Here is a 23723-nt window from a genome sequence, read left to right as displayed (position 1 = left end):
TTTTTTAGAATCTTATATATCACCCTAGTGTTCTTTAGGATAGGCTGGACTGGTTTTGGTTGGGGGTTGGCAAGTTATGATAGGTTGCAGTGTCTAACTGAAGCTTGTGTAAAAGTGACCTCCAGAATAGCCTCTCAACTCTATTTGAACTCCCTCAGCCACTGATATCTTATTTTGTTACATCTCTTTTCCCCCTTGTGGTCAGGAAGGCATTGTTGAGCCCATGGTGCCAGGGCCAGGCTCATCCCTGGGTGTCCTCTCCCATGCTGCCAGGGAGACTTTCACCCCTGGATGTCATGTCCCATGTGGGGGTGGGGAGGGTAATGATTTCGTTTGCAGAGTTGGGCAGAGAGAGAGAGAGAGAGAGAGAGAGAGAGAGAGAGAGAGAGAGAGAGAGAGCGCAACAAAAGAGGTTTTCTGGAAGTAACTTAGGCATAGCATAACTATAGGTAGACTTAGCTTCTCTGCTACAGAAATAAGCTTCCCGAGAGCAAGCCTCAAGATCAAGGGCTTGGCCTATTGGCTTGGGAGTCCCTAATGTTTGAGACAGCATCAGGGGTTTCCCCGCTGGTAAAGCTTAATAGTTCCATATTTTTTCTGGATTACTATTCTTAAAACTGAAAATTTAGAATTTAAGTCCATGGTTTCCTTTCATCGTGGTTTAAAATTTGTGAATTTGGGCTTGCCATTTTCCATGTGATCTTTTGGAGCACATGTGATCTTTTTGTCTTGTTTTCATTTGCCTGCAAATCCTTAGTGGCGACTTGGAGAGTTCAAGAGAAGCTACAAAATTCTGTATTTCAGGGAGGGAACCCCTGTGCTCCGCTCATCGCAGGCCCAAGGTGTTCTGCCATGGCTTTTGGGATTTTAGAAACATATTCTGTTTCTAGAAGAGCAAGATTTGTGTCCTGTGTTGCCAAATGCAGGCTGGATACAAATTCCAGTAGGAGTGGAAGGAAATACTCTGTGGATTCAAACTTGATTTAGAATCTGACCTTTTTTTTTTTGCCCGATTCCTTAAGGAAATGTTTCTTGTCAGGCTTAGCTGGAAGCCCCTGTCTTCTGTTTAGGAATGGTTAGCCTGTTGTCAGGAGACTCTTGTCTCTCCCCTTTGCTTTTGCGGAAATGTGGAAAATGTAGGTACTTTCCAAAAACTACATTTTTTAGCAGTGTGAGAAAAGGTTGTGATTGGATGCAAAGTGAATAGGATGTTGTTTCCTGACTCCCTTTCTTTAATTCCTTGTTACCAATCTGTTCTCTGGATTGCATCCTTTGTTCCCTTCTAGCAGGCAAGAAAAGGGATGCTTTCTAGCGGAAATGGTCCTTGGTAATTATGCCCAGTTACAGTGTATCAATGCTGCCTGCTACTTTTTTACAACTTGCTTTTTTGGTCTTGCAGAAGTCCCCTTGATTTTTGTTCCTGTGTCTTCTCTGGGCTCTCTGCCCTCCTTTGTGTAAAGGAGGGAGTCAGGTTCTGGAGATGGCATGCAGACTCCTCTTTGGCCCCATGGTTTGATGTAGTTATGCTTACAAAAGTATATCATTGCCTGGAGGAATTAGCCTAGATGTTTCTGAGCTTTCAGAGCTGCACCAGGCAGGTGAACAAAAGGTGTTGGTGTCAGAGTGTGGCTGGGGGGCATTGACTGTCTCTTTCTCTCTGTAGTCTCTTGTCCTTAAATACTGGGCTCCCCGGAGCCCTCCTTCTATCCCTTTCTCCTTTCTCTTGTTGTCTCCCTGCCTTCCTGATAAAGTCACACATTGTCACCACTTCCACCAGCTCTGTCTCCCTGTCCGCTTGCAGACCTACATCTTTCCGGCACCCACCGAAACAACACCCCCAAGCATCCTACAGCCCCCACAAACCCAGCATGCCCCAAACTGAACCTGCTGTCCTCATCACCCTAAGTGGTCCTTTTTTTGGCTTCTCTAGGTTGAAGGAACCTCTCTCTCACATCTTCCCCTCTCTTCTCCCTCCCCTGGGTACCAAGCCATGTTGATGCTATTTCCTCAGGGGCCCTTAAAGCTTGCCTCTTCTTCTTGCACCCAGCCCTGGGATATACCTGGCCTCTGAATCCTCACCCTTTCCCCCTCAGCCATGCCTTAGCAGGGCTTGCAGCATGATTCCTGTTAGAACTTTCTCCACTCTGTTGCCAAGGGGAGTTCTCTGCTTTTCCTTCTTTTGTCCTTCCACAGCTACCAGGTAAGCCCCTTTTCTGGGCTCCTGAGCTTAGCTGCAGCCCTGGGCTACCTCCCCTCCCTCTCCTGGCCTTCCGAGTCCACAGTTCCTCGGGGTTCCCTGTTCTTAGTACCTTCGCATGGTTGCATGCACTTCCTGGGTCTGAACCACCCTCCTTCTCCCTTTTCCTTCACTGACTCCTGCTTCTTTCCCAACAGAACCAGGACAGAGGCTCCTTTCCTTCCCCTGATCTCTTCCTCATCCCAATCTGTCTCCTTCCCTTTCAGTACAAACTCGGTTTGTCTGTCCCGGTGCCCATAAGATGGTGGGGCCAATGTGGACGTGTTCTAGGGAAATGCTGATGACTTGCATGAATGGAATCATTTTCAGTGTGTGGGCTGGTGAGAATTACCCTTCCAGAAAGTAGCATTTGCAATACACAAGCCAATATGTGTATCTGATTTCCCTCCCCTCTTTTTATTTTTAACTGAAATGATAGTTTATCATGTTGCCGGGTCCTCCCCTTGCCCTTTACTACTAATAGCATATCCTGTAGGTCTTTTCGGACCACACATAAGGAGCTTCCATGTTCCTTTTTTACAGCTGCACAGTATTCCATCATGTCAGGGGGCTGGCAAACTATGGACAAAGTTCCCTCCTCCACTTAGCCAGTGTTCTTAGGGCCTCTGAGCTAAGAATGGTATCTACATTTTTAAGTAGTTAGTTGAAAAAAGCTCAAGTTGTTCTTTAATGCTACATGAAAATTATGTGAAATTAAAACTTCTGTGCCTCTAAAGAAAGTTTCACTAAGGTGCACGGGTGGTTCGGTGCTCCCCTTCCATGTGGAAGACCCAGTTCATTCCTAGACCATGTACCCCTCCCAAAACAAAAACAAAGTTTCACTGGTGTGCAGGATGCCCACATGTTTATGTGTTGTCTGTAAAGGATTTTGCATGCTGGGAGAGAGGTGAGCAGTTGCAACAGAGCTGGGATTCCCCACCAAAGTGGAAACATTTACTCTCTGGCCCTGCATAGAAAGTTTATGCCAAGCCCTGTCTATCACTGGTTCTTGGGGTTGGGTGTGCATCTCACCCAGAGGCTTGTTAAGACGCAGATAGCTGTTCCCCCACTCTCCTCACCCCCCAGTGTCTGATTTAGTAGGTCTGGGGTAGGGCCTGACAATCTGCAGTTTTAGCAAGTTCCCAGGTGATGTGGATATTTCTGGTTCTAGATCCCCATTTTGAGGACCTGTGCTTTACAGAAGGCTCAGAATAGATTTGAGAGCTCCCCTGTGGATGGATAGCTACATTGTTTCTAGTTTCATGCCATCATAGACCGTGCTGCATTGAATTACACTGGCATGAGCAAACCTGTGGGTTTTCCCAAACAGGAATTGCTGGGTCTACAGGAATCTGTGTTTATGCAGTTGCCTGCCCCTCCCCCCCCAGGCAGTTTCATCACTCATTCCTTCAACTCCCCCACAGTCTGTGAAGGTTTCCTGTGCTTCCTCTGGCTCTCAGTCCTTCTCTGAGCTGTCCCATCCACTTTCTCTGCTTCCTTCTCCTCTCTCTTCCCTCCTCTCCTGTGTTCTTCCTTCCCACCCTCCATTATTTTTATCTCACCCCCTCCTTCCCTAGCTTGCCACTCAGCAGGGATTCCATGATAATTAAAGCCCAGAGAGGTTAAGTAATTTGCCTGAACTCACACAGCTGCCAAATGGCAAACTTGAAATTTGCACCCTTGCTGTGTGACCTCGAGACTGTGCAGTTAATTGCTTCATTACTTTGTCTAAACTCTGAGGGCAGCTTATCATAGTCCCCTGCTTCCTGGGCTGCGGCAATCTTATTTATTTGCTATTCCCTCATGCCCAGTGAGATGCCTGGTGTACAGGGGTGCCCAGCAAGTGTTTGTCTTTCTATTCTGCTGGGTATAGAATCTGCATTAGAATCTAGATCTTCCAACGCCGTCATTCCCCAAATCTCTATTTGTTCTCCTTTCTGGAAGTCAGTGTTGAGAGACAGTCCTTGGGGTAGGCAGAGAATTTTAGGGGTGTCTGAGATCCCAATGCCCAGACTCTCATTTCTGAAGGTGCTAAATGTGGGAGTTGGTTCCATGTAGTTCGGACTGGAGAACTCATATGTACATAGACAGCCACCAGTTCTCATCTGTTCTCCATAGCTTTTATCAGGCTATCATCATTTACAGGTGAGGAAACTGAGACACGCAGAGGCTGAGAGTGTGACCCAGGATTGCATTGCATTCAGGTGCTAGATCTGGGGTGAGAGCCCAACTCACTCAGGTTTCTAGTGGTTTCCGAAGCAGGTATGGGTGGTGTCCTGACACCTGAGCTGGGAGCTTGTTGGGGCAGGACCACCTGAATTTAGCAGGAAGTGGTTTTAAGGCTGGAAAGAATGCAGAGAGGAACGTGGGGGCCCCAGGAAATATCACTAGGAAGTATTTTAGGAACGCTGCAGCTAAGGAACAGGGGCATTCGTGATTGACAGAAGAGAGTACAGGAAATCTTAGCACTGGAAAGGATTTAAAAAATCTGCTAGAACCTTTGCCCTGCTTTTCTGTTACTTTCATGGTGAGAGAAAACCTAGAGGGCTCTCCTGTCTGTCTTTCCTTCTGGAAAATTCTTAGATTCCCCTGGTTGAGGGGGAAGGCTTTGCACTGTTAGGTAGAACTTTCTGCCTTCTTTGCTGGGTAATCCGTCAGCTACTAGCCCCATGTGGCCACTGGACATTTGAAAGGTGGGCGGTGAGACAAAAGAACTCCATTTCTAATTTTATTTAACTTCCATTTAAATTAAAATTTAATTTTTAAATTTTAATTAAAATAACTGATGGTTGATTCAGTTATTGGGAAAGCTTATAGTTATCTTTGGAACAGCTTTGGGTATGCAGATCTGCATTTTCGACTTTCTATTTTATGAGATCTAAACACAGATGAATTTATTTACAGTGAAAATTTAGCATCTGAATTGAGATGTACTACACGTGTAAAATACAGAGTGCATTGTAAAGCCTTAGCATGAAAGAAATTCTGTAGACTATCTCATTAATACTTTAAAAATGTTGATTGCATGTTGAAATGATAATACATTGGGCTAAATATATTTAATTTCACCTGTTTTTTTCACCTTTTTAAAGAAAAATTCAATTTCCTATGTGGCTTGTATTATATTTTTATTGGATAATGCTGCTTTAGACCCTACATTTGTGGGTCATCCATAGGAATAAGCTATTATTTGCCATCACTCTTGACCTTAAAATGAAGTAGGCAGAACTGAATGATTTTTTCTTTCTTTAATTTTTTTTGGCATGGGCAGGAACCAGGAATCAAACCCGGGTCTCCAGCATGGCAGACAAAAACTCTGTCACTGTGCCATCATTTCCCGCCTTGGATGTTTCTTAATTGCAATGTTTAATCGTGATATCACCTCCTCAGGGAAGCCCTCCTTGATTATCCTGAACTGGACTGATAGCTCATTTATATTCTCTCTTTTAGCTCCTGAAGGTCTTTGGTGACTTCTTTCTCAGCTGTATTTTAAATTGAGTTGGTAGTTTGCATCTGCTTGGACTGTGAGATTTCGCTGGTTCTACTCCCTATAATATTTCCAGCCTTGAACAGCATTTGGCATGGAAGATGTGCCCAGTGGATATTTGCTGAACCAGCAAACCAATGATATTTTCTTTAACCAGCTTCCCCTAGATTGTCACTCCCTGAAACCTATTCCACTGTCTCCTTTTTAAAGTTGTATTCGCCAACCTTTTCATTTAGGTGTGTGTGCGTATGTGTATATATATGTATTTTGTATGCTGTATGGTGGAGGTCACATTTCATTCTTTTTCCATGTGAGTATCCCATTATTGCAGCACCATTTGTTGAATTTTTTTTTTTTTTGGTGGGGGGAGGAAGTTCATGGGCTGGGAATCGAATCTGGGTCTCCCGCAATGCAGGTGAGAATTCTATCACTGAATTACCCTCACAGCCCGTTCATCAGGTATACTTTTGCATGAAGGAAGATATTAAAATGGTGACATAATGGTTGTTCTAGTTTGCTAGCCACCGGAATGCAATATACTAGAAGCGAAATGACTTTTAAAAAGGGGGATTTAATAAGTTGTTACTTTACAGTTCTAAGGCCAAGAAAATGTCCTGATTAACACAAGTCTATAGAAATGTCCAATCTAAGGCATCCAGGGAAAGATACCTTGGTTCGAGAAGGCCAGTGAAGTTCAGGGTTTCTCTCTCAAGTGAGAAGGGCACATGGCGAACTTGGCGTCATCTGCTAGCTTTCTCTCCTGGCTTCCTGTTTCATGAAGCTCCCCGGGAGGCATTTTCCTTCTTCATCTCCAAAGGTCACTGGCTGGTGGACTCTGCTTCTTGTGGCTATGTCGTTCTGCTTTGTTCTCTCTGAATCTCTAATTCTTTGAAATGTTTCCTCTTTTATAGGACTTCAGAAATTTGGTTCAAGACCCACCCAAATGGGTGGGACATGTCGTCACCTTATCCAGCTTAACAACCACTCTTGACTAAATCACATCTCCAGGGAGTTGATCTGATGACAGTTGCAAACATACAGTATTGAATAGGGATTATTCTGCCTTTGTGAAATGGGATTTAGATTAAAACATGGCTTTTCTAGGGGACATACATCCTTTCAAACCAGCACAGTGGGCATGAGGATAGAAGCTGCATCCTGGTGCCAGCACTTATTGTGTGAATCTTGAATTGCTTGTCTGAAACATGGAAATGGAAATAGAATCTCCTTTTGGGCTTTAATTTTTAGTGTAATACCTGTGCCTAAGAGATGATGAACCATCTGTTCCTTATTAACATCTTGAAGCATGCTTCCCTTCTCACCCAGAGACATTCAAGCCAGTAGGAGGTCTCCTGATGTCATTTCTAACATCCATTGCATGTTTTCTGTCCCATCAGTAAATTGCTCTATTGTCTTATGCTAATAGGGGCATTAAATAGGGATTTAATGAATTAAAATTTGATTTATTGGATATTAAAACAAGAAAAAGCAATTCTTTATAGTCTCTAAAATCATAGCCATTTAATCTCTTTTATAATGTCTTTATTGAGGTATAATTCATATACTGTTCAATTCACACATTTAAAGTGTACAATTCAGTGGCTTTTAGTATGTTCATACAGTTGAACAACTGTCACATCCATTTTAGAACATTTTCATCACCCCCGAAAGAAGCCCCATACCCCTTAGTCACCCCACATTTCCCACAAAACCACAGCAGTCCCCCCCCCCCACCCCACCAACCAGCCCTGGGCAACTGCTAGTCTGCTTTCTGTCTCAACAGATTTGCCTGTTCTGGGTATTTCATATAAATGGAATCGTATAATATATGGTCTTTTACGTCTGACTTCTTTCATTCAGTATAATGTTTTCAAGGCACGTATTAGAAGTCATTTCTTTTAATGGAGGCAGAATTCACGTAACATAAAATTAACCATTTAAAAGGGGACAACTCAAAGACGTTTAGTGCATTCATAGTGTGGTACAACGGATGCCTTTATCTAGTTCCAAAGATTTTCATCACCCGAGGGAAACCCCTGTCCCCTGTACACATTAAGCAATTTCTCCCCATTTCTCCTTCCTCCCATCCCCTGGCAACCACTAATTGCCTTTCTGTCTCCATGATTTACCTATTCAGGATGTTTCACATAGATGAAATCCTACAATATGTGACTTTTTGCATCTGGTTTCTTTTGCTTAGCCTAATGCTTTTGGGATTCGTCCATGTTGTGCCTTGCACCAGTACTTCACTCCTTTTAATGACCAGATAGTATCCAATCGCGTGGATATACCACAGCTTGTTTATCCATTCCTCCATTGATGGACATTTCCAGCTATTTGAATAGTACTGCTATGGAAATTTGTGTTTAAGTTTTTGCCTGAATATATATTTTCACTTCTCTTGGAAGTGAAATATACACCTGGCAATTCCACTCATGTATATATATATATATGGAATTGCCAGGTGTTTTAGTTTCCTGGTTGCTTAAACAAATACCACACAGTGAGTTGGCTTAACAACAGGAATGCATTGGTTCCTGGTTCAGAGGCTAGAAGATGTGCTTCCTTCTGTATCGGTATCTTCTGGTTGGCTGGCATTCTTTGGGGTTCCTCAGCTTTTCCATCACATGGATGTACATGGCAGCATCTCTGCCTTTCTTGTCTGGGTTTCTCTGACTTCCAGCCTCTGACTGCTCTCCGTGGTTTCTTTCTGTGTCTTTTGTTTATAAGGACTTAAGCCATATTAGATTAAGACCCATGTTTCAAATGTGGCCTCACCTTAACCAATATCATCTTCAGAGGTCCTGTTTACAAATGGGTTTACACCCACAGCTCTAGGGGTTCAGACCTGAGCATGCCTTTTTGTGGGGGACATGACTCAAGCCCCAACACTGGATCACGTGGTACTTCTATGTTTAATTTTTTCAAGAAACTATCTACTGCTGTTTTTCACAGTGGCTGAACCATTGTGCATTCCCTTCAGTAGAGTATGAAGAGTCTCTTTTTTTCTACATCCTTGTCAGAATTTGTTATTGTCCATCTTTTTATTTTAGTCATTCTAGTGAGTATGAAAGTGTATCTCATCATGGTTTTAATTTGAATTTCCTTAATGGCTTATGGTTGTGAATCACTTTCCATATGCTGTTTGGCCATTTGTATATCTTGTTTGGAGAAATGTCTATTCAGGTCCTTTGCCCCCTTTATTAAAAATTATTTATTTTTTATTGATATATATTACATAGTCACATACCATGTACTCATCCGAAGTATACAATCAGCAGTTCACAATATCATCATATAGCTGTGCGTTTATCATCACAATCGACTTTTTCTCTTTTTTTGCGAAAAATAACATATATACCAAACAGCAATAAATTTCAAAACATCGCAATAATCAATTGAAGAACAGATTTCAGAGTCTGGTGTGGGTTACAAGTCCACAATTTTAGATTTGTACTTCTAGCTGCTCTAAGATACTGGAGACTTATAGAAATATCAATATAATGATTTATCAGTCATACTGATTTGTTAAATCTGACCTTCTCTGTATAACCCCACCATCAACTTTGGTCTTTCTCCCACTCTTAAGGGGTATTTGGGCTATGCGCATTCTATCTTTTTCATGTTGGAAGGGGTTGTTGATAATACGGGGTAGGAAGATGGAACTAGCTGATGTTCTGGAGAGGCTGGGCCCTCTGCAATTCAGGACTTATCTGGTCCAAGGACCCATCTGGAGGTTGTAGGTTTCTGGAAAGTTATCCTAGTGCATGGAACCATTGTAGAGTCTTACCTAATGCCATAGGTGTTCTTTAGGGTTGGCAGGAATGGTTTTGGTTGGGGTTTGGCAAGTTATGATAGGTAGCAATATTTAACTGAAGCTTACATAAGACTCACCTTGAGAGTAGCCTCTTATTTGAACTCTTTCAGCCATTGATACCTTATTTGTTACATTTCTTTTCCTCTTTTTGGTCAGGATATGTTGATCCCACAGTGCCAGGGTCAGATTCATCCCTGAGGGTCATCTCCCATGCCTCCAAAGAGACTTTCACCCCTGGATGTCATGTCCATGTAGGGAGGAGGGCAATGATTTCACTTGCAGAGTTGGGCTTAGAGAGAGTGAGGTCACATCTGAGCAACAAAAGAGGTCCTCCAGAAGTAACTCTTGGGCATATCTATAAGTAAGCTAAGCTTCTCTACTACATATATAAGCTTCATAAGAACAAGCCTCAAGATCAAGGACTTGGCCCATTTTCAAATTGGGTTGTTAACTTTTTTGTTGAATTTTAAGTGCTCTTTGTATATTATGAATACCAGTTCCTTATCAGATACATGATAGGCTGTCTTTTTGCTTTCTTGATAATGATCTTTGATACCCAAATATTTTAAATTTTGGTGAAGTCCAGTGTGTCTATTTTTCCCTCTTGTTGCTTGTGGTTTGGGTGTCATATCTAAGAATTCATTGCCAAATCAAAGGTTGTGAAGATTTACCTTATGTTTTCTTCTTGTTTTATAGTTTAACTCTTATATTTAAGGGAGTCCATTATGAGCTAATGTTTTAAATGGTGTGAGGTAGGGCTCCAACTTCATTCTTTTGCATGTGGATATCCAGTTGTCCCGGCACCATGTATTGAAGAAACCATTCTTTCCCCATTGAATGGTGTAGATACCCTTGTTGAAAAGCAATTGGCCGTAGATGTATGGGCTTATTTCTGGACTTTCAATTCTATTCTATTGATCTATATGAGTATCCTTTTGCCAGTTACACACCATTTGGTTACTGTAGCTTTGTAGTATATTTTGAACTCAGCAAGTATGAGTCTTCCAAATTTGTTCTTCTCTTTCAAGATTATTTTGGCTATTTGGGTGTTCTTGCAATTCCATATGAATCTGATGACCAGTTTTCCTTTTCTGTAAAAAAAAGGCTGTTAGAATTTTGATAGGGACGATATGGAATCTATAGGTCACTTTGGGGAGTATTGCCATTTTTAAATGTTAAGTTTTCCAATCATGAACATGGGATGTTTTTCCACTTATTTGGGTCTTACTTAATTTCGTTCAGCAGTGTTTTGTAGTTTTGGTTAAATTTATTCCTAGGTATCTTATTCTTTTGGATGCTATTGTAAGTGGGATTTTCTTAATTTCCTTTTTGGATTGTTCATTGTTGACGTATAGAAGAAATGGTTGATTTTTGAGTGTTGATTGTGTACACCTCAACTTTGCTGAAATCATTTATTAGCTCTAATAGTTTTTTATGAATTCTTTGGAATTTACTATATATGGGGTAAGGTCATCTGTGGATAGCAATAGTACTTCATTTCTGTTTTTTTTTTTTTTTTTTTTTACATGGGCAGGCACCAGGAATCAAACCCGGGTCTCCAGCGTGGCAGGCGAGAACTCTGCCTGCTGAGCCACCATGGCCCGCCCACTTCATTTCTTTTTATTGCCAAATAATATTTCATTGTATACATAAACCACATTTTGTTCATCCATTCCTCCATTGTTTCCTTTTTGACTATTAAAATAATGTTGCTATAAACATCTGTGCACAAGTTTTTGTATGGACACACAATTTTTGTGTTTTCCATTCTCTTGGATTTACAACTAGCTACGGAATTGCTGGGTCATAGAATAGCTCTACATATAACCTTTGGAGGGATTGGCTGTGGTCTAAAGTGGCCGAACCATTTCACATTCCCACCTGCAGTGTCCGGCACTTCCGATTTCCCCATGTCCTGGTGACGCTTGTTGTCTTTTTCATTTTAGCTGTTCTAGTGAATGTGAAGTGGAATCTCATTGTGGCTTAAATTTGCATTTCTCTGATGCCACCAGGCGTTTAATCTTTGAGTGCCCATCTGCATCTGATTTTGGTCCTGTCTCTGCCCGGGGAGTGTGGCAGGCAGGTGTTCGTGGTGCCTCTGTGATTTTATGGATGTCTGTGTGTGTGTGTGTGTGTGTGTGTGTGTGTGAAATATAGAGTACAAGGTCCAGGTTTGGGAAACCCAGAGCTGTGGCTGAGCCTAAGCTTTGCTCCTGCTTTGCCAGGTAAACTACAGAATGCCAGTTAAATTTGAATTTCAGGTAACCAATGCATCATTTTTAGGATAAGTATGTCCCAAAGATCGCATGGACAGACATCCTAAAATGAATTGTTGTGTATCTGAAATTCAGATTTAACTGGGTGTTCTGTATTTGTTTATAATTTACATCTGGCAACCCTACCTGCCCCCCTGGTGTGCTGTGTCCTTAGGCAGAAGGCTTGCAGTTTTCTCACCTGTAGGGTAGGCTGGGGATATTGGCAGACATCAATGTCGAGACCTCTGTAAGCAGATGCTGATGACATTACTGGGGCTGGGCGCCCTGCTGGGCTCCTGGGTGGCCGAGTGTGTGCGTTTGGACCTGGCATCCTCCCAAAGCTGCTTCCAGCCTGGACTTGGCGCCTGCTGTGCCCTTGCTCGGTGCAGACCCGAGGCTAGCGAGTGGTGAGGGGTGGTTGTGGTTTGTCGCGACCTGGGCACTGGGGCTTTCCTACAACTTCCCAGTGAACACACACACGTCATTTTCCTTGATTTAGTTTAATCTGTTCTGTACAGAATGTGATTCAGGAGCCCTGTTGCTTTCTTTCTCTCAGTTGTTTGTTTTGCTGTTTATTTTTTTTTCTTTTTAATTTGTACTGTTTTTGCTAGTTACTCTCAGGTTGGGTTTTTAAAGAAGATTTACTGTTGTTCGTTAGAACAGTCTGTTTGCCTCAAAGATATGTTATTCATTAGAACGGTCTGTTTGCCTTAAAGATATTGTGGGCAGGCTTAGTGCCTTGGAATAAAACAAGTAGGGATTGTGTACTGAGTCTTATTTTCCAGGTCCTGTGCTGAAGGCTGGGTGTGTATGCATGCGTGCGGCATTGGTGTAGCGGAGTTGTCTAAAGACTGTGACTAACAAATATTAACTGGAATGTGGGGGGTTCAAGGAGAAGGGAGAGACCAAAATAGGTGCACAGAGGAGAGGAAATCAGGGAAGGCTGCCTGGAGGTGGTGGCATTTGAACTGGATTGCGGGATGGGCTGGATTTAGACATAGGGAGCTGAGGTGTAAAGAGCTTTCCCAGTCAAAGGGGCTAGGGCTTCCCTGTTCAATCCAGAAGCTCTTAGCCACATGTGTGTATTTACATTGAAATAAATTAACATTAAATAAAAGTAAATATTCAGTTCCTCAGTCTCACTAGCCACATTTTAAGTGCTCAGTGGCATAAAGGGCTAGTGGCTAGAGTAATAAACAGTGCAGATCCAGAACATTTCTTGCAGAATACTCTGTTGAACAGCAGTTGACCAGGACAGGGGTCGTTAACTGCAACCCACAGATTAAAAATCTGGCCCACTGCTTATTTTGTCAATAAAGTTTTATTGGAACACAGCCAGACCCATTCATTTACAAATTACATGACGAGAGACTGTATGGCCTGCAAAGCTGAAAATATATAGTGCCTGAGCTTTTACAGAGAACATTTGCTGTCTCCTGGTTGGTCTAGATGAATGACGGCACAGCTCCCAGAGATGAGTGTGATGTGTTTTGGGGAATAAACACCAGAATAGCTGACACTGATTAGGTACCTACTGTGTTTCGGGACAACTTAAGTGCCTGTGTCATGTTAGCTTGTTTTCTTTCCCCTCCTCGAGCATAGTTCAGGTTTCAGAGGATGACATGGAGCCTTAGTGTTGTACGAGGGTGGGGGGCAGGCTTGTTCAGCTGTGGTGTCCACGTAGGGCTGAGGGGCGGGGGAGAAGCCTGTGGGCCGTGGGGTGCGGGGAGCCCCGAGGGTGTTGGAGCTGCACAGTGCCCACCTGCAGGAGAATGGGGCGTGGGGGATGTTTGTGCTGGCTGGGAAGCCCATGCCACAGCCAGGTGAGAGGTGATTAGGCTGTGGGGAAAATTGACAAAACAAATAAATTAAGCTCTCCTTGCTCCATTTCTGATGCTGGCACCTTTATACCCCCAAATCATTTCCTGAAGATTGTTCCCATTGACGTATCCGGGACATCTCCCCTTTCTCCTCCTGCACCTGCTGTGTTACTCAATCCCCTCTGAAATCCCATTGTCTCAGTTGCATCAGATGACATGTGATTATTTTAAGGCTCCTAGCAGGTACTGCCAGAGGAATATTTTCTTTGCCGTTTGGAAGTAATTGCTTAGGCAAAAGACGGGAACTTTGCACTGAATGCCACTCATTAGGATAGGCTGCAGAATTTGTGGGCTCCCGTGCAAAATGAAAATGTGGGGCCCCTTGTTCAAAAATATTTAAGGATTCCAAAACAGTGGAATTAGTTTCCTTCTAGGGCATCACAGAAGAATTACCTTTAGCGCCAGCCATCTCTTTTGGGCACTTTCAGCTTTTTCTGTCAGGTGCCTCCAAATTCTTCCAATTTCTACCCATTCCCTTAATTTTTTTAAAATGCTTTTTTTTTTTTTTTTTTTTTGGCACGGGCAGGTTCTGGAAATTGAACCCAGGTCACCAGCATGGCAGGTGAGAACTCTGCCACTAAGCCACAGTGGCACCACCCTTTTTTAAACACTTTTTATTGTTAAATATAGGATATATACAAAGAAAAGAAAAAAGAAGCAGTGATTTTCAAAGAACATGACAATAAGTAGATACAGAACAGATTTCAGAGTTTATTATGGGTTCTCATTCCACTATTTCAGATTTTTCCTTCTAGCTGCTCCAGAACATTGGAGACCGAAGAAATGTGTATTTTTCTTTTTTGTGAAAAATAACATATATACTAAAAAGCAATAAATTTCAAAGCATGTTGCAACAATCAGTTGTAGAACAGATTTCAGAGTTTGGTATGTGTTACAATTCCACAATTTTAGTTTTTTATTTCTAGCTGCTCTAAGATACTGGAGACTAAAAGAAATGTCAATATAATGATTCAGCAGTTATACTCATTTGCTAAATCCTATCTTCTCCGTCCAACTCCACCATCGTCTTTGATCTTTCTGTCCCACTCTTTAGGGTAGTTGGGCTATGGCTATTCTAACTTTTTCATGTTGGAAGGGGCTGTCGATAATATGGGATAGGGGGATGGAGCTACCTGAGATTCTGGAGAGGCTGGGCCCTCTGCATTGCAGGAGTTATCTGGTCCAGGGACCCATCTGGAGGTTGTAGGTTTCTGGAAAGTTACCCTAGTGCATGGAACCTTTGTGGAGTCTTATATAATGCCCTAGGTATTCTTTAGGATTGGCAGGATTGGTTTCGGTTGGCTATTCCCCTAATTTCAAAGATACTTGCCTGCAGGCTTTTAGGCATTTGTTATAATAACACCCTTGCTGTTGGCATCAAAATCTGTACCATTCAGCTTCTCCAGGGAAACAGAACCAATAGGATAAAAGATCCATATCCATCCATCTCTATATAGATATATATAAAGAGAGGTATTTGAAGGAATTGGCTCACAGGAACGTGGGGACTGGCAAGTCTGAAATCCCTAGGAAACCCAGGTGGGAGTTGATGATACAGTTGGAGTCTGAAATCCATCAGGCAGGCTGGAAATTTGAGCCAGAGCTGATGGAGCCGTCATGGGGCAGAAATTCTTCATTTCTGGCAATCCACAGTCCTTGCTCATAAGGCCACCAACTGATTGGATGAGGCCCATCCCCATTTTCAAGGATGGTCTTCTTAAGGTCAGCTCCTGGTAGATGTTAGCCACATCTGCAAAATACCTTCACAGCAACACCTGGATTGGTGTTTGGTTGAATAAATGGGGTGCTGTGGCCTCCCTAAGTTGACCCAAGATACGGTCACCATGTTGAACGCAAAGCATTCAGCCACGTGTGTTCCTTCTGGGCGTGGGGTCCCTGTTGTTGATTTCTGTAATCCAGACATGGTGGGTTGGCTCACCCGTCTTACCTCCCCCCTTCTTTTCACCTTCTAGTCTGTCCCGGCATGGACATTCGCAACAATCTCACTCGGCTCCACGAGCTGGAGAACTGCTCGGTCATCGAGGGACATCTGCAGATCCTGCTGATGTTCAAAACGAGGCCCGAGGATTTCCGAGACCTCAGTTTCCCCAAACTCATCATGATCACGGATTACCTGCTGCTGTTTCGGGTCTACGGGCTGGAGAGCCTGAAGGACCTGTTCCCCAACCTCACCGTCATCCGGGGCTCACGCCTCTTCTTTAACTACGCGCTGGTCATCTTCGAGATGGTACACCTCAAGGAGCTCGGGCTCTATAATCTGATGAACATCACGCGGGGCTCCGTCCGCATCGAGAAGAACAACGAGCTCTGCTACCTGGCCACCATCGACTGGTCGCGGATCCTGGATTCCGTGGAGGATAATTACATCGTGCTCAACAAAGACGACAACGAGGAATGCGGCGACATCTGCCCGGGTTCCATGAGGGGAAAGACCAGCTGCCCAGCCACCGTGATCAATGGGCAGTTCGTTGAGCGCTGTTGGACGCACAGCCATTGCCAGAAAGGTGGGCTGGGGATGGAGGGTTTGCAGCGGTTTCCTGGGCCTCAGCCTACAGGTCTCGGCCTTGAACTTGGGGCTGGGAGGCGGGAGTACGGGACCTATGGACACACCCACGGAAAGGCATCATTTGCTAGACTAGGAGTTGGCAAATTTTTTCCTATAAAGGCTCAGATAGTTGATACTTTAGATTTTGGGGAGGTGGTTGGGCTCTGCGGGCAGGACTTGACACGGCTGTTATGGCTTGAAAGCCGCCATTAGGCATCCTGTAAGCAAATGGGCGTGGCTGTGTTTCAACAAAGTTTTATTTACAAAAAACAAGTGGTGGGCGAGATTTTATCCAGGGAGCCATGACCATTGTTTGCTAACTCCTGTGCTAGACAGTTGAATGATTCTTCCTAGGGTATGGCGTAGCAGGAGAGAAATGTGGGCTTTTTTTTTTTCAAAACCAATTTTATTTCTTATCTGATGATAGAAGTAAAATTGCTCATGGCCAACATTTGAACAAACAGAAATATCTAAAGGGAAAAAACAAAACGGGTATTTAATAGCACGGTTGTATCTTAATTTGCTTAACCTTCTCTGTATTTGGGCATTTAGACTATTTCCACTTTTTGCTCAGAGAAGGATGAATGATTTGGAGCCTAAGCGTTTGTTTTCTTTAGGCCTGCTCTCCAGAAGTGAAATTTCTGGGTCAAAGGCTCTTGATTTTGATTGCCCAATGGCTTTCTGGAAATGTTGTACCCATAGATGTTCTTTCTAGCATCAGATGAGAGGGAACACCTTGGCCAGCTTTGAGTACTATTTGAAAAATCTTCTTATTTTGCTGTGGGGAAATTGTGGGCAGGAGAGCTGATGTGTTCTTGTTGTTTCTACTTGCATTTCTTTGCTGTTGGAGTTGAACCTTTTAAAAAATGTTTCTCATTTGGATTCTCTCTTCCTTTGTCTGTATTTCTTTCAGTGCTTTAGTGGGTTTTGAAAAATTCACCTCTGTTTAGATTTTGTTGATGAAGGTAATTAACCCTTCATCAGTGGTGGATTTCAGAGTTTTTTGTTTGGTGATCAAAAATGCTCATGTCTTCGCCAGAAAAGCATAAAATGTTTATGGAGTTCAGAGGTGGATTTTTGCATGCCCCCTCTGCTACTTTATGCTTGGAAAGTCCTTTTCTATCCATAAACAAATAAACAAATGTTCTAGTTGAAATTTGTTTTTTTTTTTATTTGATATGGGCAGGCTCTGGGAATCAAACCCAGGTCTCCGGCATGGCAGGTGAGAATGCTGCCACTGAGCCACCATTGCACCTCCCTATTTGAATTTTAATGATCTTATTTTAAAAAGCGTTTGTCTAGGAACTTTGGATCTCCTTGTGTGCATGACTTAAAGGCAATGTCCATTTTCCTCTAAATAATTAGTTGGGGTCCCAGTGTGATTTATTGCAGGAATCGACCCTTTCACCATTGCTTTGAGTCTGTTTCTGGGTACTTTCCTTGCCCCAGTGCTATACTTTTCTAATCATTGTAGCTTCATTATGCTTTTTTGTTGGTTTGTTTTTATTTTTAAAACAGTTTCATTCTCACACCATACAGTCCATCCGAAATGTAAAGTCCGTGGCTCTTGGTATGATCACATAGTTATGCATTTACAACTCCAGTCAATATGAGCGTTCTCATTTCTTCTGAAGGTAAAAAATAAATCCCATACCGCTTATGTCCTCCTGTAATTGACATTTAGCTTTGGTATAGTGCCTTTGTAACAATTCATGAAAGAATATTACACTGTTACTCTTAACTATAGACCTTAGTTTACATTAATTGAATTTTTTCCACGTAGTACTCTATTAGTAACACTCTGTAATGTACATTTGTCCTGGTTCGGGTAAGAACTCTCTTATTTTACGCAATTAACCACCATCATTGTCCACTCTGGGTTTTGCTAAGCTGTACTCCTAGGTTTCATCCTCTGGTGACTTACACGAGTCCAGCCTTCCTTTTTCAACCATACTCACACTCTGCTTCATTAAGTACACTTCTGGTATTGTGCCACCATCACACAGTATTGTGCTATCCACTTCCGAACTTCATTACCTTTTGATATCCAGGAAGACAAGTTCCACACACACGCACAGGGTGTTTGCTCATTGTTTCCTGAACCCTTTACATGTTGTGAAATTCTCTAGGAATTAGTGAAAGTGTAATCGAGGTGGGAGGAAAGTGAGTGGGTGGCTTAAGGGTTGTATCATGAAAGATAGGGGAGAGGAGAAAGGAGGGTCTTCTCCCCTGAGCTTAAAGCTAACTCACTGGGTGAGTCCATGTAGAAGCCTGTGGATTTTCGGTGAAGACTCCATCAGAGACTCAGGGTTGAGCCCTTTCTGTGATCGAGATGCTGGATGGTAAGAAACAGAGGTGAGAGAGTTTGAGGAAGTGAGTGGAGACCATACCTCCTTTGAGAGGTCGGGCAGTGAAGGGAAAGAGAACGTGGTTGTTTATGGAGGCAGTTGTGGATGGCGGTTCTGTGGTAAGAGATGATTATTATTATATTGTGGAAAAATGTTGAGAATGTTGGCAGATCAGGGTTGGGGAGAAGCCCAGCTATAGCTGAGAAGGGGGATCGTAGTTGGGGAATGGTCTTGGCAGAAGTAGAGAGACCACCCATGGATGTAGAGTTTTGTATAACAACAGAGAATCTCCTGAGGTGGGGTGGGGCGGGGGGTGGGTGGGTGGGGGCTGGTAGGGGTGAATTGGCAGGGTAGAGGTGGTGATTTAGATAAACTTAGAGTTGGGGGAGTTAGCTTACTCTGGTGGTGTGAAGAGGTGGTGTCTGCCTTGTGCTGAGACCCCACAGCTGCAAGGTGGGAGTTCTGTTATCCTTGCTTTAGAGATCAGAGAGGTTATTGCACTTGCCCAAGGCCACACAGCTAATAAAAGATAGAGCTGGTGTTTGTGCCAAAGCCGTCTAAAACGTGATAAAAGTGTGTGATTTTAGGATGTCCTTTCTGTTGAGAAATGGGGGTGGGGGGAGACACTTCTTTCTGGGAAGGCGGGACCTGGGGAAACAAAGAACATTCTTTTATCCCAACACTGAGTTCTCTCAGTTGAGTTGCTTGTTTGAAATGCTCCAGACTCGTGCAACTTGAGATATATACATGAGGATATTACTCTGTGGATTTATTTCTGTATCCTTTTGAGTCAAAATATTCAGAATGCCATTATCTACAGTTGAGTCTACTACTTGTAGTCATCCCTGGTGTTTCGAGCAGGCTTTTTATCTTTTGCTCTTGAGAATCAGGCTTGTTTTTCCAGCAGTGCAGGATTCCTCATGGGCAAAGGTGAAGCCTCACGGATAGCTCTGGCTGACATCTGCTGGTCCCAGGCTTGGGGCATTCGGTGTCATCTCAGCTGCTTCTGGTTCTCATCAGTAGATGGATAGATAGCCTTAGGTGCAGCACTCCTGAGTCCTGCTAACTGATGTCAGGAAATGATCATTCTTTGAACTCCCATCCCTGCCTAAGCCAGACCCAACCCTTGGCTTTTTAAATATTTGCATTCATTTTGTGGTGGTTCCAGAAGCCTTACTTAAAGTCATGAGGGATTTTGGGATCAAAACAGACTGAAATGAGCCTTTTGTGGATACTCCCGTTTTAGGTGACAGAAATAGTCCTGCAGAAACTGTCCATCAGTTCCTTCCTTGACCCCGAGTCCTTTCGAACACTTCCTCAAGTTTCTGTAGCAATTTTATTTTTCTTGAATACTTACCCACCTCTGGAAGCATCTGGGGACTGGCCGGCATCCGGGATGAAGGTGTTGTTTTGGTCTCTTTGGTCCAGCTTAAACTTTCTCTATTAATGTCTATCCCCTCACCCACCTGTCCCCCAAACAATGATGCTTATGGCAAAGAAGGCAAAGGAAGATTCTCATTGGTTAAGAAAATTAAAAGGGAAAAAAGTCCATTGCGTTGTGGACTGATATTGTGGGGCCTAAGATGCTTTCTCTCCATCAGTCTGTCTACACATTTGGTGTGAAGATGCCAGGAGAGACCAAATGTCCTGGAGTGGCAGGGTGGAGATAAGTTGCTCAGCACATTTCTTGAGCACCTACTATGGGCAGGCAGTGGGTACTGCATGTTGGAGCTGACTGGTGGCAAAGGCAGAGGCTGAATACATGACCAAGCCTACTTGGGAGAGGGTTATACAAGGGCCATGCCCAGGCGAGGCCCTAAACCAATCTTCGGGGTCAGGGAACTTATCCCCCAAAGAACTGGGATGTTTTCAAGATCACAAAGGTCGGTCTCGCTGGATCCGCTTCTGAGTGGTTGCTAGGATTGTTTGAAATCAGTCAGCACTGGCTTGGAGTTCTGTGATCATGAGCTGGAACAAGCCTTAGTTTCCCAATCTGAAAAATGGGGTTAAGTTTGGGATCTGCTTTTTTTTTTAAAAAAAAGTTTTTAAAAATGTTTTAAAACTATATTATACAATATAATATGTTATACAATATACAAAGCAAAGAAAGAAAAAAAGCAATAGTTTTCAAAGCACTCTTCAACGAGTATTACGGGACAGATCCCAGAGTTTGTCATGGGCTACCATACCATCCTCTTAGATTTTTCATTCTAGCTGCGCCAGAATATAGGGTGTTAGAAGGAATAAATATCTTTTTTTATCATCACAATTGCCTTTTTTAATGTGAAAAATGACATATATGCAAAAAACCAATGAATTTCAAAGTATCCCACAACAATTAGCTGTAGAGCATATTTCAGAGTTTGGTATGGGTTACAATTCCAGAATTTTAGGTTTTCACTTCTAGCTTCTCTAAGATACTGGAGACTAAAAGAAATATCAATATAAGTATTCAGCACTCATACTTGTTTGTTAAACCCTACCTTCTCTGTATAACTCCACCATCAACTTTGATCTTTCTGTCCTTCTCTTTAAGGGTATTTGGGTTATGCCCAGTCTAGCTTTTTCATTTTGGAAGGGGCTGTCAATAATATGGGGTAGGGAGATGGAACTAGCTGATGTTCTAGAGAGGCTGGGCCCTCTGGGTTTCAGGACTTATCTGGTTCAGGACTTATCTGGTTCAATGTACATCTGAACATTGTAGGTTTCTGGAAAGTTACCCTAGTGCATGGAAAATTTGTAGAATCTTATATTTTACCCTAGGTGTTCTTTAGGATTGGCTGGAATGGTCCTGGTTGGGGGTTGGCAGGTTATGACAGGTAGCAATGTCTGCCTAAGGCTTGCATAAGAGCAACCTCCAGAGTAGCCTCTTGACTCTGTTTGAACGCTCTCAGCCATTGATACTATATTATTTACACTTCTTTTCCCCCTTTTGGTCAGAATGGCATTGTTGATCCCAGGGTGCCAGGGTCAGACTCATCCCTGGGAGTCATGTCCCACCCCTCCTGGGAGACTTTCACCCCTGGATGTCATGGGACCTGCTTTTTAAGGTTGTGGTTTGGGGTGGGGGTGGGGGTTACATGAGACGATGTGTGTGTGTGTGCATGAGTGCTTAACCCAGTACCTGGTGCTCCATGGGTGTTCTGGAAGTGTGAACAGCGGTAAGAATGAAACTTCTAGTAAGTTCCACGGACCCATCCTCTGTGGGCAGACCAGCCTTCTGGGGGAGACCTGCCATGGCTCGACAGCATCTCCGTCTTGCTCTAGGGGCAGGCATAGGAAAGTCCACCGTGATGGCCTTCTGATGGGTGTGTCTTAGTTTACCCGAGCTGCTGTGACAAAGGTGTTAGCAGGCTATGCGTTTCCTGGAGAAGGTCTGTAGTATTCTCGTGGTAGCTTGCCAGCAGTTCTTGGGGCTCCTTGACTTGTATCTCTGCCTCCATCACTTGGCAACCCCTTTCTACTTCTCCTAACTGATTTCTCCGTCTCTTGCTCTGTTGTCTGTGTCTCTGTCCGGATTTGTTCTCCTTATAAGGACTCCAGTCATATGGAGAAAGGCCCACTCGGATTCAATATTGGCTCCATCTAAATAGGCTCTTGGGAGGTCCCGTGCACCAATGAATCCATCTCTTAACTGATAATACCATCTTCAGAGGTCCTGTTTACAAATGGGGTCACACTCACAGGATTGAGCGTTGGAACTGGAATATTTCTTTTGTGGGGAGCGTGATTCAGTCCCCCACAGGATGGGTACTGGTTTTGCAGCCCCAAAAGAAGACCACCCTGCTTGTTGGGTGCCATAGTTTCCCATGCCCTGAAGACCCCCAGCTCTGAGCTTCTAGGAGGAGAAGCCCCAGGATTTGCCTGATCAGCTGCTCTAGCCAAACCCACCAGCATTTTCTCTCAAGGAGGCCACCCCAGCTGCTTGCTCCCTGTCAGATGGGTGGGTGAGGCTAAGCTCATGCTGGGTGCCAGAGGACGTCAAGATGACGGAACCCGGAGGCCACAGGGGTACGGCTCTCCTCACCTGGCTGGAGTTTGTATCAAACATCTCTTATCATTGTGCTTAATTTGCAACAGATCCCACTAAATGTACACATAGTTGCTCTTGAAGGGTCTGCTTTTGGGGGTAAAAGATTTTTAAATCTTATTTTAATACTCTTTTAAGGTTAATTTTATGTACACACACTCCATATCCACCAGATATACTGTTTTTTTTTATTAGAGATGAATCGTGCAGAGAATACAGAGCCCCCGTATACCTCCCTTACACATACAGGTTTCCCTGTTATTAACACTTTGCGCTAGTGTAGTGCTTTTGTTACAATTGATGAAACAATATTATTATAATTATGCTATTAATTGATAGTTCACATTAGAGTTTGCTGTTTGGTTGTACAGTTTTATGTTGTTGTTTTTAAGTAGAGCAGTTGTAAGTTTACAGAAAAATCATGCATAAAATACACAGTAAAATATGGAGTTCCCATTTTGTCAACGCCTGGCATTACTGTGCTACATTTGTTACAGTTCTTGAAAGAGCATTTTTATGCTATTAACTATGGTCCCTTGTTACATTAGGGTTCACTGTGCTGAACAGTCCTGTTTTTTGTTTTTCTGATCTTTATCCTAAAAACCTATATGCAACCTAAAATTTCCCTCTTTAAAACCACATTTAAATATATAATCCAGGGCTGCTAATTACATTGACAGTGTTGTACAGCCGCCACCACCTTCTGTAACCCAAACTTTCCCATCACCCGAACAAACTCTGCACCAATTAAGCACCCACACCCCATTCCCACCCCGGCCCCTGATGACCTCTATTCTAGTTTCTGACTCGAAGAATTTGCTTATTCTAATTATTTCATATCGGTGAGATCATACAGTACTTGTCTTTTGATTTTTTTTGATATTAAAAAAAACAAAAGTTTATTGTCTTCAGGCTAAGAAAGACTACAAATGGGATGATTCCAAGATGAGTTAACTCACTCCTTACAAATAACATTAGGGGCTCCATTTCTTTCATCTTCTCACACTGCCCTCCTCAGGTTACTGGTGGCTCCTTATGTGCAACAAAGTATCCAGGGGTAGATACTTGGGTCTTCCTTGGGTCAAATTTTTTTTTTTTTGTATG

At 43.1% G+C, this 23723-nt stretch overlaps 1 protein-coding gene across 2 annotated transcripts in view; it reads left to right on the top strand.

The window, feature by feature from the left end:
• Nucleotides 1-23723, top strand: part of INSR (insulin receptor) — a 158687-nt gene that overhangs the window by 5032 nt on the left and 129932 nt on the right. For both annotated transcript variants that reach the window (XM_077121459.1, XM_077121458.1), the window contains exon 2: nt 15649-16200. In XM_077121459.1, coding sequence (XP_076977574.1) covers nt 15649-16200 — 552 coding nt within the window. The remainder of the gene's footprint in view (nt 1-15648; nt 16201-23723) is intronic.

The sequence above is a fragment of the Tamandua tetradactyla genome, chromosome 11, assembly GCF_023851605.1.
Source record: "Tamandua tetradactyla isolate mTamTet1 chromosome 11, mTamTet1.pri, whole genome shotgun sequence".
Lineage (NCBI taxonomy): Eukaryota > Metazoa > Chordata > Mammalia > Pilosa > Myrmecophagidae > Tamandua > Tamandua tetradactyla.
The sequence above is the reverse complement of the archived record's forward strand: the minus strand, read 5'-3'. Positions and strand labels throughout refer to the sequence as shown.